We start from the raw sequence: 21,645 nt of genomic DNA, 5'->3' as shown, positions 1-21,645 counted from the left end.
TTGCCGTTGGTTCACCCTCCAATGGCCGCCACGGCCGGCGCACCACGCTGATCCGATGGCAGGAGCCAGGAGCCAGGTGCTTTTCCTGGTCTCCCATGGGGTGCAGGGTCCAAGCACCTGGGCCATCCTCCACTGCACTCCCTGGCCACAGCAGAGAGCTGGCCTGGAAGAGGGGCAACCGGGACAGAATCCGGCGCCCCAACCGGGACTAGAACCCGGTGTGCCGGTTCCTCTAGGCGGAGGATTAGCCTAGTGAGCCACGGCGCTGGCCTCAAATGCTTTCTTTGTATCTATTGAGATAATCATGTGGTTTTATTTTATTTTTTATTTATTTATTTTTATTTATTTATTTATTTTTTGACAGGCAGAGTGGACGGTGAGAGAGAGAGACAGAGAGAAAGGTCCTCCTTTTGCCATTGGTTCACCCTCCAATGGCTGCCGCGGCCAGCACGCTGCGGCCAGTGCACCAAGCTGATCCAATGGCAGGAGCCAGGTACTTATCCTGGTCTCCCATGGGGTGCAGGGCCCAAGCACTTGGGCCATCCTCCACTGCACTCCCTGGCCACAGCAGAGAGCTGGCCTGGAAGAGGGGCAACCGGGACAGAATCCGGCGCCCTGACCGGGACTAGAACCCGGTGTGCCGGCACCGCAAGGCGGAGCATTAGGCTAGTGAGCCGCGGTGCTAGCTCTGTGGTTTTTATTTATCATTTTTCTAATGTGATGTATTTTGTTTGTTGATTTGTATATATTGAATCAGCCATGCATCCCTGGAATAAATCCCAGTTGGTCTGGGTGGATGACTTTTTGATGTGTTGTTGGATTTGGTTAGCAATTGTTTTGTTGAGAATCTTTGCATTAATATCCATTAGGAATATCAGTCTATTGTTCTCTCTCTTTGTTGTATCTTTCATTAGTTTTGGAATTAAGGTGATGCCAGCCTCAGAGAGGGAATTTTGGACTATCCCTTCCTTCCCAACAAAATCACAGGATTGGATGCCTTTACTATTGAACTCTACCAGACTTTTATAGAAGAACTAACCCCAATTCTTCTTTCTTCTAAATATTTATTTATTTAGTTAGTTATAAGGCTTGAGGGGCAGGTACATATCCCATCTGTCAGTTCACTCCTCAGATGATCACAACAACCAGGCAGGGTTCCAACTACTGAGCTATCATTTGCTATCTCTCAGAGTTTGCATTATCAGAAAGTTGGATTACAAGTGTGGTAAAGATTAGAACCTAGGCTCTCACATATGGGATGCTAGCAACTTACTGCCTCTCTTCATCTAATTATAAGAGCATCAGCTCTATTTGATTACAGCTCCACTTTTATGATCTAATTTAATCTGAATCTCTCATGGGCTTTACCTCCAAACACAGTGACAGTGGATGTTAAAGTTTCAACTTATGAATTGTGGTGGTGGAGAAGATGTGCACACTTAATCCACAATATATAATTTAAAATAATTGTGATTAAAAAATTTTTTAAAATCTACTGAAAAAGGTTGATAAAATGTTTAAACAGGTGGTAGGTTTAAGCAGAGAGAAATTGTCAATCAGAGATGTGAGAAATACAAAGATGATATAAGAGATGAAGGATTTCTTTGACTCTGTCATCAACAGGGTCAGCATTGCTGAGAGAAGAATCAGTAAACCTGAAGACAGTACAAAATAGGTTTTTTAAATTTTTTATCACTTTTATACATTTTTTATTTTTAAAAATTTTTATTACTATAAAGAGAACAGATTTTATGCATTTCATAGGTACCAAGAAGTACCAAGTACCAAAAAGGCAACCATGTTTCCCTTACTCCCTGGCCCCCTTCCTCTCCTCCCACTGCCTTCCTAACCTGTCTCCAAAGTCTGGGTTGGGGGTGTGATTGCACAGCATCCAAGAGCTGTGAAGCCATAGCAAGTGATTTACAACATGTGTACATAAAAGCTTATGAGGAGAAAGAGGAAACTTAGGTTAAGAAATAATGACAGTTTTGCTCAAAAATGAATACATGAAGCTAGAGATCTAAGAATCCCTATCCTGAGCAAGAGAAAATAAGTAACAAACAAAAATCTCTAGTTACATTATAGTCAAATTGCTTAAAATCAAGATAAGAGAAAATTGTGAAAGCACCTAGTGAAAAAGACACATTTTTCCCGGAGGAATTGTGAAAAATGAAAGAAAACCTTTTGTCAGAAACTATTAAATTTAACGATAATGGGAGAACATTTTTCAAGTAGCAAAATAAACAAGAAAATAAGGCAAAACTGTAAAACCAGAGTTTTATGTCCTGTGAAAATATCTTTGAAAGAGGAAGATGAAGTAAATACTTTTTCAGATAAGAAAAACTGAGAGAATTCACAACCAGAAATCCTATGCTAAAAGAATTGCTGTTAAAGGATTTCTCTTTAGGAAGAAGGAATGGAGAGCAGAGAAAAATTTTGATATATACAAACAAATAAGAAATGCCAAAAATGAAAGTAAATGTAAAAGATACTTTATTACTCATTTTTAATTATCCTAAAATATAATTAAATGTCTAAAGCAAAAATAGTAGCATTGTGTTGTGGAATTATAATATGGATGAAAATAAAATGTATCATAACAATGGCATAAAAATTAGGAGGTAGGAATTGGGAATAGATTATATTTTTTCAGTAATCATGAATTAGTATATTTTAAAAAAATTTTATTAATACAGAAGACTGACTTCATGTATTTTATATGTACAGTTCTAATAAGATAGCCATATTTCTCTCCACCCTCTTTTCCTCCATCAACCTTCTCCTCCCTTCCTTTCTTTTGTTCTTTTTAATTCTTGCAAAAACACAATTTCAATCCACTCTTAATCACAGGCTTAAAATGCACCACTAACCATAATATGCAACAAGTTAAAAAAGTAGAAAGACCACAGTTCCACAGGAATGTCAACAAGAGCTAAAAACAACAATGTAATCATAAGATGTCCATTGCATTCCTACACATTTTTTGTATTCTATATTAACTGCCACATAACAGAGAAAACATGATATTTGTCTTTTTGGGGCTAGCTTATTTTACTAAGCATAATGGTTTCCAGTTACAGCCATTTTCTTGCAAAAGACAGAATTTCATTCTTTTTTTTTTTTTAGATTTATTTTTATTTATTTGAAAGATAGAGTTACAGAGAGAGATAGAGACAGAGAGAAGTCTTCCATCCGCTGGTTCACTCTGCAGATGGCCACAATGGCTGGAGCTGGGCTAATCCAAAGCCAGGAGCTAGGAGCTTCCTCTGGGTCTCCCACATGGGTGGAGGGACCCAAGGACTTGGGCCATCTTCCACTGCTATCTCAGGCCATAGCAGAGAGCTGGATCGGAAGAGCAGCAGTCAGGACTAGAACCGGCGCCCATATAGGGTGCCAGTGCTTCAGGCCAGGGCTTCAACCCACTGTGCCACAGCACTGACCCCAGAATTTCATTCTTTTTTATGACTGAATAATATTCCATAATATATTTTCCCACATTTTCTTTATGCAGTCATTAATTAATGGATGTCTGATTTGAATCCATATCTTAGCTATTATGAATTGAGCTGCAATAAACATGGGGTTACAGACAATTCTTTCATATGCGGATTTTATTATTTAAAAATAGATTTTTTATACTAAGCCCTAGAGCAACCACTTAAACATTTTTTAAAAAAGAGGGATCACTAGAAAGCCAATCCTGGAGATGGAATGCAATCATAAAAATGCTAATTAATCTAAAACAGGTAGAAATTAAGCATGTCACATCATGATGAAAACATTCACCAAGAAAATGTGATTCCATATCTTAGCTAACCCTAAATGTGTGCACATGAATAGCAGTTCTTCAAATTATTATGAAGGGAAATATACATATACACAATCATAGCTGGAGACTTCATATTCTTCTCTCAGTAATTTAGAATAGTAGATAGCAATTGGAATGCAATAGAAAGCTTCAACAACAGTATTAACCAACTTGACCTAATTGACATTCACAAAAGACACCATCTCCTGCACCTCAAACCCTGAATACACATTATTTTCAGATGAGCATGGGATAATTATTATAATTAATATTCTTCGCCCTGGATAAATCTGAATAAATTTAAAAGAAATGAAGTCATAATAAGTATATTCTTGACCTCAATGGAATTAATGTAGAAATCAGTAGCAAAAAGATATCTGGACAGTCTCCAAATACTTCAAAACTAAAAATCACACTCCTAAATAACATGTGTCAAAGAAGTTTTGAGGGAAATTAGAAAATATCTTAATTGATTAAAAATGAAATCAAACGTGGTAGGATGCGGTTAATGCAGTGCACAGATAGAAACTTATAGCACTAATTGCTTATATGAGAAAACAAAGTTGGTTCATATCAATGATGTAAACTTGAAGCTAGAAAAAGTCAAGCAAATAAAATAGAGAAAAATCAAATCATAAATAGAAAACAACAGAGAAAATCACTAAACCAAGACTTTGTTTTGTGAGAAGATAAAATAAGGATAAACCTCTAGCCAGACTGATTAGAAAAAATGGAAGATATAAATAAAGAATGAAAGAGGAAGAATCGGTATTGATCCCATAGATTTAGGACATTAAAGGAACATTTTGACCAACTCTATGTCTGTAAATAGTAAGTGAAACAAGTTTCTAAAATATGACACAAATTATTGTCTCAAGTACAATCAAGAAGAAATAGGTAACTTTAATAGTACTAAATCTAGTAAAGAAATTGAACTTATAGTTAAAACATTGATCACAAAAAAATCAGGTTCAGAGGGCTTTAATGGGATAATTTCATCAAATATTTAAGAAATAAATAATAAAAATTGTAAATTCTTGCAGAAAACTGAAGATAGAATAATTAAAAACTTATTTCAAAATCATATTTTTCTAGTATCAAAAAAGAGCCTTGCAGTTAAGTCACTGCTTGGGATACCATGCCGGCATGCCTGGTTTGGTTCTGGCCCCTCTGCTTCTGATCCAGCTCTCTGCTAATGCGCATCCATCCAGGGAGGCAGCAGATGATGACTTAAATGCTTGGAATCCTGCTACTCACATGGAAGCCCCAGATGAAGTTCCAGGTTTCTGGCTTTGTCCTGGCCCAGCCCTGGCTGTTATAGGTATTTGTTGACTGAACCAGCAGATGGAAGGTTGGTCTCTCCTTTTCAAATTAAATGGGGAAAAAAAAAAAAACAGACAGAAAAAGCATTACAATTAAAATAAAATAATAGACAGTATTACTTATCAATGAAAATCTGGATGTATTTAATAAAATGTTATCAAGCTAGCCGACGCTGCGGCTCACTAGGCTAATCCTCCGCCTAGCGGCGCCGGCACACCAGGTTCTAGTCCCGGTTGGAGTGCCAGATTCTGTCCCAGTTGCCCCTCTTCCAGGCCAGCTCTCTGCTGTGGCCCGGGAGTGCAGTGGAGGATGGCCCAAGTGCTTGGGCCCTGCACCCCATGGGAGACCAGGAGAAGCACCTGGCTCCTGCCTTCGGATCAGCGCGCCGGGCGGGTGGCCAGCCACAGCGGCCATTGTGGGGTGAACCAACAGTAAAGGAAGACCTTTCTCTGTCTCTCTCTCTCACTGTCCACTCTGCCTGTCAAAAAATGTTATCAAGCTAAATCCATCATTATATTAAAAAGGTAACACATCATTACCAAGTGGGATATATCAGGGAATGCAAAATTTGTTCAGTATTCATCAATCAATTAATCACTATATCATATCCACACACTAAGTAAGAAAAACAAAATAATCATCTGAATAGATAGAAAAATAATTTTATGGGGACTGACGCTGTGGCGTAGCAGGTAAAGCCACCACCTGTAGTGCCAGCATCCCATATGGGCACCAGTTTGAGTCCTGGCTGCCACAGTTCTGATCCAGCTCTTTGCTATGGTCTGGGAAAGCAGTAAAAGATGGCCCAAGTCCTTGGGCCCCTGCACCCGTGTGGGAGTCCCAGAGGAGGCTTCTGGCTCCTGGCTTTTGGCTTCAGATTGGTTCAGCTCTGGCTGGACATTGAGGCAATCTGGGGAGTGAACCAGTGGGTGGAAGACCTTTCTGTCTCTCTGTCTCTGTCTCTGTCTCTGTCTCTCTCTCTGCCTCTCCATAACTCTGCCTTTCAAATAAAATAAATAAATCTTTTTTAAAAATAAAAAGAAAAAAGAATTTTATGAAATTAAACACCAATTCATGATAAAAACTCAGAAAACCAGGACTAGAAGGGATCTTATTCATTATTTTGAAGATCATCTGTGAAAATTAGCTAGATCATACTTAATGTTGAAAGAATAATTGCTGTAAACTAGACAAATACATGTGTTCTCACTATTTCTTCTAAGTAGTTTATTTGAGGTCCCAACAGTATAGTAAGATAAGAAGAAGTAAAATACACATATTTTGGAATGGAAATATATATATTTACAGATATATATATATATATATATATAGCAGTTATATAGCAGATAAATATAGCAGGCATTGCAATATTTAGAAAAGACCATGGAGTCTATAAAATAGTATTTGGCCTCCATATTATTTGCTTTGATTCTAGGATTGACTAGATCCTTGAAAGAAACTTACATGATCTCAATTATTACATTCGTTTATTTTCATTTTATTTGAAAAACAGAGAGAGAGAGAGAGTTGCCTGCCATCTGTTGGTTTACTCCTCAACTGACTGCAACATCCTGCCCAAGTCAGTGGCAGGAACTCAGCTACTAGTGTCATCATTCATCACCTATTATCTGCTGCCTCCCAGAGTGCATATTAGCAAGAAGCTGGGTTAGGATGCAAAGCCAAGACTCAAACCCAAATTCTCCTATGTGATACATGGGTATGCCAAGTGGCATCTTAACTGTTGCACCAGATGTCCACTACTCCATTATTACTAAACACATAACAACCTTGGCTAATCTCTGGGGTAACACATATAAGAGAAAACTTGTGACCTATAGCCTTGGGAAATTAATAAAATATAAATATTTATTGTCAATATAATTTAAAGTAGCTTTCAGAATGGGTTATACATAGTATAAGAGGCCTTCAAGCAGTTAATAGATAAATGTGTATTATGAATCTATGCATGAGTTTATGATTTTTTGTAGCAAAATAAACTTATTTTTAAATTCTGCATTCCACAATCTTTTTTTTTTTTTTTTGACAGGCAGAGTGGATAGTGAGAGAGAGAGACAGAGAAAGGTCTTCCTTTGCCGTTGGTTCACCCTCCAATGGCCACCACGGCTGGTGTGCTGGGGCCGGCGCACCGCGCTGATCCGAAGGCAGGAGCCAGGTGCTTCTCCTGGTCTCCCATGGGGTGCAGGGCCCAAGCACTTGGGCCATCCTCCACTGCACTCCCGGGCCACAGCAGAGAGCTGGCCTGGAAGAGGGGCAACCTGGAAAGAATCCAGTGCCCCGACTGGGACTAGAACCCGGTGTGCCGGCGCCACTAGGTGGTGGATTAGCCTATTGAGCCGCGGCGTCGGCTAGCTTGGATTAAAGTAACTTTAAGTCCAACATAGGTTTACAATTTACCAATACAAGTGATAAAGTAGTATAGAAGTAAGATCATAAGTTTGCAATCTGACAGAAGGCGAATATGATACATAGTTCAGCAACTTGATAGCTGTTTGGTCTTGGACAAGTTTGTTAATATCGTCTCTTTAGAGTTAAAAGGATTCCTCATAGAATTCAGTATGAGAATTAAATAAACTGAGGGCAAGTACCTAGCATGATGCCTGTCTCCCAAAAATACTTATAATTTTTACTTTTACTTTTCTTATAAAAAATCACAACAGGCTCCCAAATTGTTTGTTTAGAACACATTTGTCTTTTAAGATGCCAGAATTCCACTAGAAAAGGATCTCTGGTGGAGCAAATCTGGAAGACACAAGATTAACGAAGTTAAACAGATTACTGTAACATTGTGCCTATGTCTCTTTGGAGATTACAGGATGCAAACTCAACATTTATACAGAACTCCCTTTTGGAAGAATACCTAATAACATAAGACACAAAACTCTCAGTAACATAGTGTATAAGGTGTTGATCTGATGGGTATCCTAACTGCAGTAAATGCTAGATATGTAAGTCCATCACTAATTCAGGCTTTTTCCTGTTTGTAACTCCAGCTTCAGCTATGAGCTCATCCTCCTCACAGAGAAAGTAGGACACTGATCACAGAAGACTTGATAATAAAAATATACATATTTGGGGGCAGAGTGCCCTTATTAAAGAGAGAGGCCAGGGAGTGCAGTGGAGGATGGCCCAAGTGCTTGGGCCCTGCACCCCATGGGAGACCAGGAGAAGCACCTGGCTCCTGCCTTCGGATCAGCGCGGTGCGCCGGCCGTGGCGGCCATTGGAGGGTGAACCAATGGCAAAAGGAAGACCTTTCTCTGTCTCTCTCTCTCTCACTATCCACTCTGCCTGTCGAGAAAAAAAATTAATTAATTAAAAAAAAAGTATATGACTGCTACTGATTACCTGAAGACATTGAACCTCCTATGCTTACCTTTTGGGGATGGACTGATGGCCCAATTCTGTCTTCAATTTTTTACATCTATAGAAATTCATTGGTATTTGGTGGGGGTGGGCTGTCTAAAAGACCAATGAGACAATTTATTTATGTTTCATTAATATGCTGTGAAAGATGAACTTTCAAAATAGGATGATAAATATCGAAGCTTAGAGAAAACCATGAATAGTGTTTTGGGCCTAATACTAAATAGAGAAGTAAGTAAATTTTAGCAGGGCTAAAAAACACCTGATCCAAGTTAGAAAAGAAATTCATGGATTCCCAAGAGGAGCATTTTCACAGGATATTGGGTTTAGCATGAGAGATGCTATGATTAAGAAAGTTAAGAAACTGTGATCAGCTTCCACAGGAGGCATGCTCGGCGCCGGTTCTGCCGCCACCATGTCTCTAGTGATCCCTGTGAAGTTCCAGCACATTTTGCGAGTACTCAACACCAATATCGATGGGCGGCGCAAAATAGCCTTCGCCATCACTGCCATTAAGGGTGTGGGACGAAGGTACGCCCATGTGGTGCTGAGGAAAGCAGACATTGACCTGACCAAGAGGGCAGGAGAGCTCACTGAGGACGAGGTGGAACGGGTGATCACCATCATGCAGAACCCGCGTCAGTACAAGATCCCGGACTGGTTCTTGAACAGACAGAAGGACGTCAAGGATGGAAAGTACAGCCAGGTCCTGGCCAACTGTCTGGATAACAAGCTCCGGGAGGACCTGGAGCGGCTGAAGAAGATCCGCGCCCATCGGGGGCTGCGGCACTTCTGGGGCCTTCGCGTCCGAGGCCAGCACACCAAGACCACGGGCCGCCGCGGCCGGACTGTGGGTGTGTCCAAGAAGAAATGAGTCTGTGGGCTTTCTCTGTTAATAAATAGTTTCTGTATCTATGGCTAAAAAAAAAAAAAAAGAAAGAAAAGAAAAGAAAAAAAAGAAACTGTGATCAAGAATCTTATTGACAGTGTGAAAGCAATCTGATAACTATGCTAACAACAGATAAGGAAGCCAATTATAAATTATTTTTAAGTATTTATTTAAAAGGCAGGGAGACAGAGAAGGAGCTGATTCAGTCCCCCATATGAACACAACAGCCAGGGCTGGGTCACACTGAAATCAGGAACCTGGAATTCCATCCAGGAAAGTAACTTGGCTGTCATCTGCTGCTTTCCCAAATGCATTCGCAGGATGCTGGGATGAGAAGCTGAGGAGCCAGGACTTGAATCAGCACACTGATACAGGATGTGGGAATCCCAAGCAGTGGCTTAACACATTGTGTCACAATACATGCCCCACCAATTCCAAGTTCTAATCAAATAAATTGGTACAATAAAGTCATTTATAGATTGGGCAAGCATGAGTTAAATTAAGATGAGGAATTCCTTTTACAATATGTTGGATTATGAATTTTTTAAAAATAAGATACTTGTAACAATTTCTTTAGAATGGCCTAGACTGGTTCTCTTTCCCTGGCTCCATCTCCCTCCATCTTTCCCTCGCTTCCTTCTTTCCCTCCCTCCCTCTCTCCCTTCCCTTTTTTCCTTCACTATTTCCTTCCTCCATCCTTCCCTCCTCTCTCCCTCCCACCCTCCCTCTTTCCTTCCTTCCTTCCTTCCTTCCTTCCTTTCTTCCTTCCTTCCTTCCTTCCACTTTTATCAATGGGCAGGTCAACTAGACAAAAAAAAGTCAACAAAGAAACAGCAGAGCTAAGCTAGACTATGGAACAAATAGATTTATTTGATATCTACACAGCTAATCCACACCATGAACCAAGTGGATATAATTGATATCTACAGAACATTTCACCCCACATCTGCAGAATGCATATTCTTTTCATCAGTTCATGGAACTTTTCCTAGGACAGACTATATTCTAGGCCATCAAGCAAGTCCCAAAATATTCAAAACAATTTAAGTAATAGTATGTATCTTTTCTGACCACAATGGAATGGAGGTGTAAATTAACAATTCAAGAAACTCTAAAAAATATGTGAAAACGTGCAGAATGAACAACTTGCTCTTGAATGAACAGTGAGTCACAGAAAAAAAAAGGGGGAAATAAAAAGTTTCCTATAAACAAATGAAGATGACACACAACATATCAAAAAGAAAAAGAAATCAAAAGAATAGAAACTGGAAAGGATGAGGTCAAAATGCCCTATTTGCAGATGAGATGATCCTATACATAGAGGAATCAAAAAAACTTACTAAGAGATTATTTGCACTCATAAGAGAGTTTGGCAGAGTTGCAGGATATAAAACCAACACATGAAAATCAATGGCCTTTGTATACACAAAAAATTCCATGGCTGAGAAAGAACTTATAAGATCAGTCCCACTTACAATAGCTCTGAAAAATTTTAACACCTTGGAGTAAACTTAACCAAGATTGTGAAAGATCTCTACAATGAAAATCACAAAACATTACAGAAAGAAATAGAAAAAGACGCAAAATGTGCAATTCGGGACATGCTCAAGCTGACTTACCTCAAACGGTAGAGTTAGAAACATACCAGGGGATTCCAATTCAATCCCATCAAGGTGGCATGTACCAATGCCATCTCACTAGTCCCAGTGATCAATTTCTGTTCACAATTGATCATAATGATAGGACTAAGAACCAAAGGGATCACATAAACAAAAATAGTGTCTGCAAATACTAGCTGATAGAATAAAAATAGAGAGAACGATCCAACATGGGAAGTGAGATACACAGCAGACCCATAGAATGGCAGATGTCCTAAACAGCACTCTGGCCTCAGAATCAGCCCTTAAGGCATGCTGATCCGGCTGAAAAGCCCATGAGAGTATTTCAGGCACGGAAAGCCAAGACACTCTGGGGGAAAAAAAAAACCTAAATGAAAGATCTCTGTGAGTGAGATCCCAGTGGAAAGAACAGGTCATCAAAGAAGGAGGTACCTTTCTCTGAAGGGAGGAGAGAACTTCCACTTTGACCATGGCCTTGTCTAAATATGATCAGAGTCGGTGAACTCAGGGGGCTTTCATAGCCTTGGCAGCTCATGACAAGAGCCTAGGGTGATTACTGATGCCATAAACAAGAGTGTCAATTTGTTAAGTCAACAACAGGAGTCACTGTGCACTTACTCCTCATGTGGGATCTTTGTCCTTAGTGTGCTGTACATTGAGATTTAATGCTATAACTAGTACTCAAACAGTATTTTTCACTTTATGTTTCTGTGTGGGAGCAAACTGTTGAAATCTTTACTTAATGTATGCTAAACTGATCTTCTGTATATAAAGAGAATCAAAAATGAATCATGATGTGAATGGAAGGGGAGAGGGAGTGGGAAAGGGGAGTGTTGTGGGTGGGAGGGAAGTTATGGGGGGGGAGCCATTGTAATCCATAAGCTGTACTTTGGAAATTTATATTCATTAAATAAAAGTTTAAAAAAATTAAAAAAAAGAAAAAGATGCAAAAGAATGGAAAAATCTTCCATGTTCTTGGATTGGAAGAATTAATATCATGAAAATGTGCATACTACCCATAGCAATTTACAGATTCAATGTGATCCCAATCAAAATACCAAAGATGCTCTCTCCAATCTAGGAAAAATGACCCTGAAATTCATATGGAAACACAAGTGACCCAGAATAGCTAAAGAAATCCTGAGCAACAAAAACAAAGCTGGAGGCATAACAATATCAGGTTTCAAGACACATTATAGGACCTTTACAATCAAAGCAGCCTGGTACTGGCACAAGAATAGACATTGGACCAATGGAACAAAATAGAAACCCCAGAAAGTACTCCACACATCTAGAATCAATTAATAATTGACAAATGAGCTAAAATCACTCCCTGGGGAAGGGACAGTTTCTGGTGTTGAGAAAATTGGATCTCTACAGGGATCAGTAGGAAACAAAACCCCTACTTTACATGCTGTACAAAAATCAACTCAAAGTGGATCAGGGATCTAAACCTAAGACCTGAAAACATCAAATTTCTTGAACATAGTGGGGAACGCTTTAACACAAAGGCAAAGACTTCTGGGAAAGCAGTAGAAGACGGCCCAAGTACTTGAGCCCTTTCACCCTCGTAGGAGACCTGGAGGAATCTCCAGGCTCCTGGCTTTGGATTGGCCCAGCTCCAGCTGTTGTGGCCATTTGGGGGCTGAACCAGCAGATGGAAGACTTTCTCTCTGTGACTCTATCTCTCATGTAAATAAATAAATATTTTAAAATGTAATATATATTAGCTAAATTGACATTTTGAAATTTTATTATTGTTTGTAGCCCTGTCTGTACTCCTGAGAAACAGTGGTTTTTCTACTTAAAAAATTGGGTGGTTCATTATATTTTCCTGTTTAGCTTGTTGTTTGATCCCAATACCCCAAAATTGATATACTTCCTTGTTATAAATCCCAGAAATTAAACCCAGACTCTTATACCAGGTGAATGAAGGCATGTGTTTACATTTTAAAAGGGATCTTAATTTTCTAATATGAATTTTTAAGAGTATTTAATATTATAATTTGGTTTATCATCCCCCAGACATACAACTTTTCCCCATCATTCCAATTATGTGAAAAAGGGTTTACCTGTATCAATTCAACAATAGACATGCTATTAAATATATGAATATTATTCAATATATAATAGACATGGAATTGAATTTTTCATTTTTGATGTTGGATCTTCATACTCAGATATTATTACATTCTTTTACATACACTTTACCTTGACATGGAGAAGATGCATGTCATTGGCTTAGCAGAAGTAATATTTACCCTGTCTGAGTAAGACGGTTGCAAATGTTGGGGAAGATTGTCCAGGAACCAAGCCTATTTCAGCTGTACTTCTCTGCTGTTCTTTTGTTTATTTTTTTAAAGATGTATTTATTTATTTGAAAGTCAGAGTTACACTTAGAGAGAAGGAGAGGCAGAGAGGCGGAGAGAGAGAGGTGTTCCATCCACTGGTTCACTTCCCAATTGGCCGCAATGGCTGAAGCTGCACCGATGTGAAACCATAAACCAGGAGCTTCTTCCAGGTCTCCCACATGGGTGCAGGGGTCCAAGGACTTGGGCCATCTTCCACTGCTTTCCCAGGCCATAGAAGAGAGCTGAATTGGAAGTGGAGCAGCTGGGACTCGAACCAACACCTATATGGGATGTTGGCATGTGGGATGTTAGAAATAGGAACCAAACGTGAGATAGAAGTTTAGTGTACACACCCACCCACCCACAAATTTAAGCATGTATTCTACTTCTACCCTTCTCCAGCCTACCTCATCATTCTTGCCACTGAACTTTATTGTATGGTAAGTTTCCAGTAAAGTTTTATTGATTGGATCTCATGATGCAAATGCTCATTGTGAAAAAGTTATTCATCTTCAGGTGCAGGATGGATTGGAAAATGTGGTCTCAGGAGTCTCCAGAAATTGATGTACCTCCAGGGTTCTCCCATACAAAATAAAAATCACAACACAAGTGGGAGAAAGCTTTATTATTAGTTGAAAAGCTTGTGTTGCCCTGTGACCCAACATCAGAGAGCTGTTGTTATAATTGGTTTGACAGCTTGGAGAATGGCTTCGTATTGATCCATCTGCAAATTCTCTCATCCAGCATCCCAATGAATAGTAAAAATGCCTTTTTCCTGGGCAAGGGACAGAAGTTGATTACCTTTCAATAAAGTTAAGTTCAGCATATCTACTGTGCTCACTCCCACATAAAGAGCAATCACGGTTCAAACATCAGTAAGCACTACTGAGTGCAGAACACTGGCTGTGTTGTCTGTTGTTGGTGGGAGACACAGCTTCCCATTGCAGAAATTGAAGACAGGAGACTTCCTTTCCCAGCTTGCCTTAGTACTGATGCATATGGAATGGGACCTTGTCCAGTGGGTCCCAAAGAGACATCTGCTCAAGGAGCTTCCAGGAACAGGAAGTGTAAGGAGAACATCCCCTCCTGGACTTCGGACTCAGTGATGTGAGCATGTAGTATATGTCATGAGCATGTAGCAACAGTCGTGGCAGCAGTAGGGGTGAAGGTGCATGAGTCTGCACTGAGGATGGCAAAGCTGAAAATGGAAACACCTGGATCCTTGATGACGGCATCCCTGCCACAGTCAGCCCACCCTGGGAACTTCACCTCTGTTATGTGAGGTCCTAACAATGTTCTTAATGTGCCAATGTTTCTTATTTAATTATTGGCTTATTTGCAGTTGAAAATGCTTTTAAACACCATGAAATATACAAGAGAGAGCTCTGGAGATAGTTGTCAAATGTAAGTGAAAAGAAAAGCACATGTGGCCAGAGCTAAGCAAATGAAAGTTGAAAATAGTGGAATATGGAGAACCATATTGTATCTTATGCTGGAAGATGGTTGGTTTCATGGCATTGACCAGAACCAGATATCCATGGGGCTGGTGCTGTGGCACAGTGGGTTAACACCCTGGCCTCAAGCGCTGGCATCCCATATGGGCACTGGTTCGAGATCTGGCTGCTCCACTTCCTATCCAGCTCTCTGCTATGGCCTGGGATAGCAGTAGAAGATGGCCCAAGTCCTTGGGGCCCTGAACCTGCATGGGAAACCCAGAGTTGGCTCCTGGCTCCTGGCTTCGAATCGGCACAGCCTCGGCTGTTGCGGACAATTGGGAGTGAACTAGAAGATGGAAGACCTCTCTCTCTCTCTCTCTCTCTCTCTCTCTCTCTCTCTGCCTCTCCCCTCTCTGTGTAACTCTGACTTTCAAATAAATAAATAAATCTTTTAAAAAATAACCAGATATCGTTAGCCTGAGAACATCACAAAGAATGTGAGTTTATTTTTTTCCTGGTGACTGCTGTTTACAAGTTTGTCATTTCCACTCTGGGGGTTTTTCATTAAGACCATTATTATGTTACCACGGGTGGGAAGTGGGGAGCAGAGAGTGCTGGCAGGGAACAAGATTTGCTGTTATCAAGTGAAATATTTTCAGATGTTTCTTGAGTGCAGAAAATGTTCCGTTATGTCAGAATCATTGCATTCCATGAATCTGTTACTTTCAGTCCTTGTTAAAGTGATGATTTCATGCAGTGACACATTTAGCCATGGGGGCTGTTCTCATCATTGGGTAATGAGGGGGTCCATGACTCATCTCATCATTGTTTTCATGGCTTTTCTTTGCCAGTTATCTATAAAACAAATGCATCTGGATTTCACTCAAGCCCAGGATGACTGAGCTCTTGAACCTGGAAGGACTGAGCTTTTCCTTTACCCTGTCACATCACTCTGGTCCTTTGGAGTTGTGTTATATACATTGTATCCCCAAAGTCTTAGGTGAGTTTTACATGTAGCCTTAACAATATATTTTTAATTCTATTTTTTTTGTTGTTTCTATCTCTCTGATTGATGATGGCAAATGTTGAAAAAATTGAAAAATGAATCTTACGAAGTTCATGAAATTAAGTACATCTTAAATTTTAAATAATTTTCAGAGTTTGTATCACTTCATCTTCTGAGGTTATTTGGGATGCCCTGGTGGCTTGTAAGACTTGTATCAATGTGATAAGGTGTGAGTGCCTATTGATAAAGACATACTGGAAGCCTTTGCCTTTATACACTGTTCCAGTATATTGGGGATTTCTATTCATTTCTAGCATGTAGATCCAATCTGATTTTTAATGTCTTATTTATGTCATCTTGTGAGTATGGAAATTAAGTAACCCTGAAGCCAGAATTCCTAAATGAGTTAAATAGGGATTCAAAGACAATGAGACATAGAGTGCTAGCAAAATGCAAAGCTCTCTGCCTCTCTACTTTTTAAGTAAAAATTTATTTCAGAGGTTAAAAGAAAGAGATAAAATGAGAGTGTGCACTCCCATCCACTACTGCCATCCATCTACTCCCCAGATGCCCACAAAAGCTGGGACTGGGCTGGATCAAAACTTGGAACCAGGAACTCAGTTTCAGTCTCTGATGTGGGTAGCAGGAACCCAAAGACTTGAGCCACCGCTACTGCCTCCTAGGGTATTAATTAGTAGGAAGCTGGAGTTGGGAACCATAGCTGAGCCTGGATACCAGACACTCTGAAATGGGATGTGGGCATCTTAATTGGCATCCTAACTGTGAGACTAAACATCTACCCCTGTCCTATCCTTTTTGATTCCTTTCTTTTTTCTTCAGAGGGACATGTTTCCTTCTAGATGGAAAGTGCTAAAACAGGTACTATCCAGTTAGAAGGAGAGCTCCCCACCCGCCTAGGTGTGGCTCAATTGGATTCTGCTTTTAAGGGGTCCATCTCCTCCAGATCTCTTTATTCACTTCCACTCCAACATCACAACATACACACAGGCACATTTATCTGCCCCCAAATGTTGGGCTTGTATTTTCCACTGAATCACATTTGCAAATGTGCTTGAAGAAGCTCTGACAATGCCTGCCCTTTATTGATGAATAAAGATGCTTCCTGGGTGCTGGCACCCTGGTGCAGTAGGTTAATCCTCTGCCCATGGCACCAGCATCCCATATGGACACCGGTTCTAGTCCTGGATCCTCCTCTTCCAATCCAGCTCTCTGCTGTGGCCTGAGAAACCAGCAGTAGATGACCCAAGTGCTTGGGCCCCTGCACCTGCATGGGAGACCGGGAAGAAGACCTGGCTTCTGGCTTTGGATTGGCACAGCTCCAGCCATTGAGGCCATTTGGGGAGTGAACCAACAGAAGGAAGACCTTTCTCTCTGTCTCTCCCTCTTGCTGTCTGTAACTCTACCTCTCAAATAAATAAATAAGATCTTTAAAAAAAAGATGCTTCCTAATGCTACATCCTGCTGCACTGGGATGGTTGGCAAAGTCAAATTTCTGTTGAGAAATTTCCTTCTTTCTGGTGAAAAATGCATTCCTTATATCTATCTTTTCTCTCTCCCTCCTTCTCTCTCTCTCTCTCTCTCTCTCTCTCTCTCTCTCTCCATATATATATATATATATATCTTTTTCTTGTGTCTATATCTGTACCATGTATGTATGGCTCTATCATCTATCCACCCATATTTGTCTATTTTTCAAAAGATGCTCTATGAGCAATAGCTCTGAACTAACCACTTTGCTAAACCCTGGGGTTACAAAAAAATACATACAAAATTACCCTCTGTCTTCTGACTGTGTTATGGCTGAGACAGACAAACATTCCACAGTTACCATGCAGTGTGTGGGTGCTAAGATAGAGATCCATCCATTCAGTATGGAACACAGAGAATGGCCAGGTGTTCAAAGGGGAAAACAGTGTAAGGAAGCTTCTGAGATTTTAACTGCTGAGTGAAGGATACTTAGGGAGTGAGGAGTGGTGGAATAGTCATTGAAGGGGCAGAGGCAAATACGGAGAATCTTCTCCAAGAGTTGAATGAATGAAAATCTTCCCTCCTTTTTTTCTGCTGAAGGAGAAGTGGGAAGTGAAATCAGCAGGTATCAATTTTGGGGATTTCAATATCAGGATCTTTTATAGCAGGTGAGAGGACTAGTGACAGATCAGGTTCAGAAGAATTATATAAAGCCAAAGAGCAGATGCCATTTTGGACATAAGTAAAAGCTGCGCCCACCATCAGCCAAGCAGAAAAATCTGACTCTGGTGGGGAGAAATAACAGGAGGTTAGGACCTAGTGAATGTGTGGAACTAAGGAGAGAATGATCCAACATGGAAAGCAGGATACACAGCAAACTCATTGAATGGCAGATGTCCTAAACAGCACTCTGGCCTCAGAATCAGCCCTTAAGGCATGCTGATCCGGCTGAAAAGCCCATGAGAGTATTTCAGGCATGGAAAGCCAAGACACTCTGGGGGAAAAAAAAAAAAACCTAAATGAAAGATCTCTGCGAGTGAGATCCCAGTGGAAAAAATGGGTCATCAAAGAAGGAGGTACCTTTCTCTGAAGGGAGGAGAGAACTTCCACTTTGACCATGGCCTTGCTAAATATGATCAGAGTTGGTGAACTCAGGGGGCTTCCATAGCCTTGGCAGCTCATGACAAGAGCCTAGGGTGATTACTGATGCCATAAACAAGAGTGTCAATTTGTTAAGTCAACAACAGGAGTCACTGTGCACTTACTCCTACTCCTCATGTGGGATCTTTGTCCTTAGTGTGCTGTACATTGAGATTTAATGCTATAACTAGTACTCAAACAGTATTTTTCACTTTATGTTTCTGTGTGGGAGCAAACTGTTGAAATCTTTACTTAATGTAGGCTAAACTGATCTTCTGTATATAAAGAGAATCGAAAATGAATCATGATGTGAATGGAAGGGGAGAGGGAGTGGGAAAGGGGAGTGTTGCGGGTTGGAGGGACGTTATGGGGGGGGAAGCCATTGTAATCCATATTCTGTACTTTGGAAATTTATATTCATTAAATAAAAGTTAAAAAAAAGAAGTTAGCAACATTTTTGAAGGCAGAGCTTGAGTGACTGTTGGAGAGCCATTCCTCCCTGCGTGGGAAGGGCCCCACCCAGTGTGCTCTAGATTACTTTAGCATCAAATTGGTTAGGATTATCTCTGAACTGAACAGATTGTTTCTCCAACACTTGGCAAGAAAGGAATAAATAAAGAATATTAAACACATTAAGAACAATTCAGCAAATAAGCCGCCTATGAAACTTCACATATTTGGCTGGAAATTTTAACATTCTGATAACTCCCTACCAACATGAATGCTAATTATCTAGTTATTTTCATCAGTCAATCACTTAGGCCAAATTTTTGTTTGTCCATGTGGTTTGTCATAGGGGAGAGGGGAAAGTGTATTTGGGTTAGGGGAGTGGAAAAAATGGATTTGGTTATGAAGATGAGCAGTTTTAGAAAGATGACTTCCACAGCTCCATAGAGTTCCTGAGTATCACATCTGAGATGCTAATCTTAGACAATCATCTTCCAGAGACACAAATAAACAAAGTCCTGAGTTCTTGAGAAAAAATATGTAAATGCATAATAAAAATATAACAACTTCAATTATAGCTTGGCCATGAGAAGAAAGAGGATTCAAAATTTTTACACTAATTTGAACAAAATGGCTTTAAAAATGGCAAGTATATTGTACTGATTCAGAATAGGGCCATAAAAAAATGCACTACTTACATTTATGTGCAGAAAAAGGAGAGGTTTTCTTCCTATACACAGATTATGACTGTTGGATGATCTTGAATTCAGACTTGGGAGTGGCCATGGTTCTGGAGGGTGCATGTGGACACTAGGAGGATGTGGAATTCGGATGACTCAATGGGATCAAAAGGCCTGGGTTCTGGTGAAAGGCTCTGCCACAGATTTGTTGTGTTACAAGGAACAACATGGTTTTCTCCTCTGGGTTTCAGTTTTCCCAAGAGTAACATGAATGATTTGAGTTAGCATTGCTCTAAATTCTTTTTTCACATTTGCCAGAGTCATCTGGAGGCTTAAAAATACAAATACAAGTTATTGGGGTCTACACCCAGAGTTTCAGGTTTGTAGAGAACACAAAACAGTTCAAAGTCATCCTAATTGCTCACTGCTTAGGTATGTAGACTCAGGCTTAATTCTGTAAGCACCTATTTCCTGAATGGATTCTTGGAGCAGGTAAAGACCTAGAGAAGCAGAGATAAAACTGAAATCATTTCTATACTGGCTTACTGCACACGGGCCATGTCCATGTTGGCAGAGAACATAATGAGCTTGGTGGTTAGGGGCACAGGCTTTGAAGACAAGGCTGCCAAGGGGCAAATTATACAAACTGCTTACTTCTGTAAATCTTGGTGTCAGAATCTGCAAACTGAGTCTAACGATTTGTCCATCAGAGGGCTGCTGACAAGCTTATGTGAGGAAATGCACCTCAAATGCTTAGAAGCATGATAGGCAAGCAGTGGAGTGCTCAACAGGTGGCAGATGTTGTTATTAATTTGTGGCTAACTTTATTTTTTAATTGACAGAGTTAGACAGTGAGAAAGAGAGAGACAGAGAGAAAGGTCTTTCTTTGTTGGTGCACTCCCCAAATGGCCACCATAGCTGGCGCTGCGCTGATCCGAAGCCAGGAGCCAGGTGCTTCTTCCTGGTCTCCCATGCAGGTGCAGGGGCCCAAGAACCTGAGCCATCCTCCACTGCCTTCCCAGGCCACAGCAGAGAGCTGGACTGGGAGAGGAGCAACCAGGACAGAATCCAGCACCCATATGGGATGCAGGCACCGAAAGGCAGAGGATTAACCGAGTGAACCACTGTGCCGGCCCCTGTGGCAAACTTTTAAAAATTGCTTTTATAGGCCGGCGCCGCGGCTCACTAGGCTAATCCTCCGCCTAGCGGCGCCGGCACACCGGGTTCTAGTCCCGGTCGGGGCGCCGGATTCTGTCCCGGTTGCCCCTCTTCCAGGCCAGCCCTCTGCTGTGGCCAGGGAGTGCAGTGGAGGATGGCCCAGGTGCTTGGGCCCTGCACCCCATGGGAGACCAGGAAAAGCACCTGGCTCCTGGCTCCTGCCATCGGATCAGCGCGGTGCGCCGGCCGCAGCGCGCCGGCCGCAGCGCGCCGGCCGCGGCGGCCATTGGAGGGTGAACCAACGGCAAAGGAAGACCTTTCTCTCTGTCTCTCTCTCTCACTGTCCACTCTGCCTGTCAAAAAAAAAAAAAAAAATTGCTTTTATAAGGAGACAGGGTGTTGTGTGTTAGGACAATATGTCCCAGACAAGGCTTGAGATCTGATGATATTGGATTGTTTGGGTAGGTCCTGATTTTAGTGGAAACTGATACCCAGACCTATACCACACAATGCCCACACCCCACAAAACAGCAAGACTCTTCCGGATATGGTTCGCCAGACTCAATTTTGGTGGCCTCTGTCCTCCAATTGTGCTCAGAAATGAGAGTTTGGTTATGTTCATCCATCCTGACTATAATTCCTAAATGGAGCTTTGAAAATGAAGAATTGCCATCCCTGTGAAGGTGGATTTAAGATGAGTCATCCCCATTTTTGCTGATTTTCCACTGGAGATAGGCCGTGATTATGTCAGATTTTGATCCTCTTACATTTCTGCCTGTTCACATGATTAATTTTACACACAATAAAGCACTTTTCATGCAGAATCACAAGATTCTTGCCTCCTGTGTGGATTTATGTCTCACACAGTGATAGAGCAGTAATTAATACTATATATTAGGAACTCACCATGTGCCCAGA

General features: G+C 40.8%; 1 protein-coding gene across 1 annotated transcript; it reads left to right on the top strand.

Annotated features, from left to right (window-relative positions):
• Positions 1-8,890: 8,890 nt before the first annotated feature.
• LOC100352027 (small ribosomal subunit protein uS13-like) lies at positions 8,891-9,475 on the top strand. The gene has a single exon (XM_070055337.1). The coding sequence runs from the start codon at positions 8,902-8,904 to the stop codon at positions 9,385-9,387; it is 486 nt and encodes a 161-aa protein (XP_069911438.1). The 5' UTR covers positions 8,891-8,901; the 3' UTR covers positions 9,388-9,475.
• The last annotated feature ends 12,170 nt before the right edge of the window (positions 9,476-21,645 follow it).

The sequence above is a fragment of the Oryctolagus cuniculus genome, chromosome 13 (genome assembly GCF_964237555.1).
Source record: "Oryctolagus cuniculus chromosome 13, mOryCun1.1, whole genome shotgun sequence".
Taxonomy (NCBI): domain Eukaryota; kingdom Metazoa; phylum Chordata; class Mammalia; order Lagomorpha; family Leporidae; genus Oryctolagus; species Oryctolagus cuniculus.
Note: the sequence above shows the minus strand (reverse complement) of the source record. Positions and strands in the feature narration are given on the sequence as shown.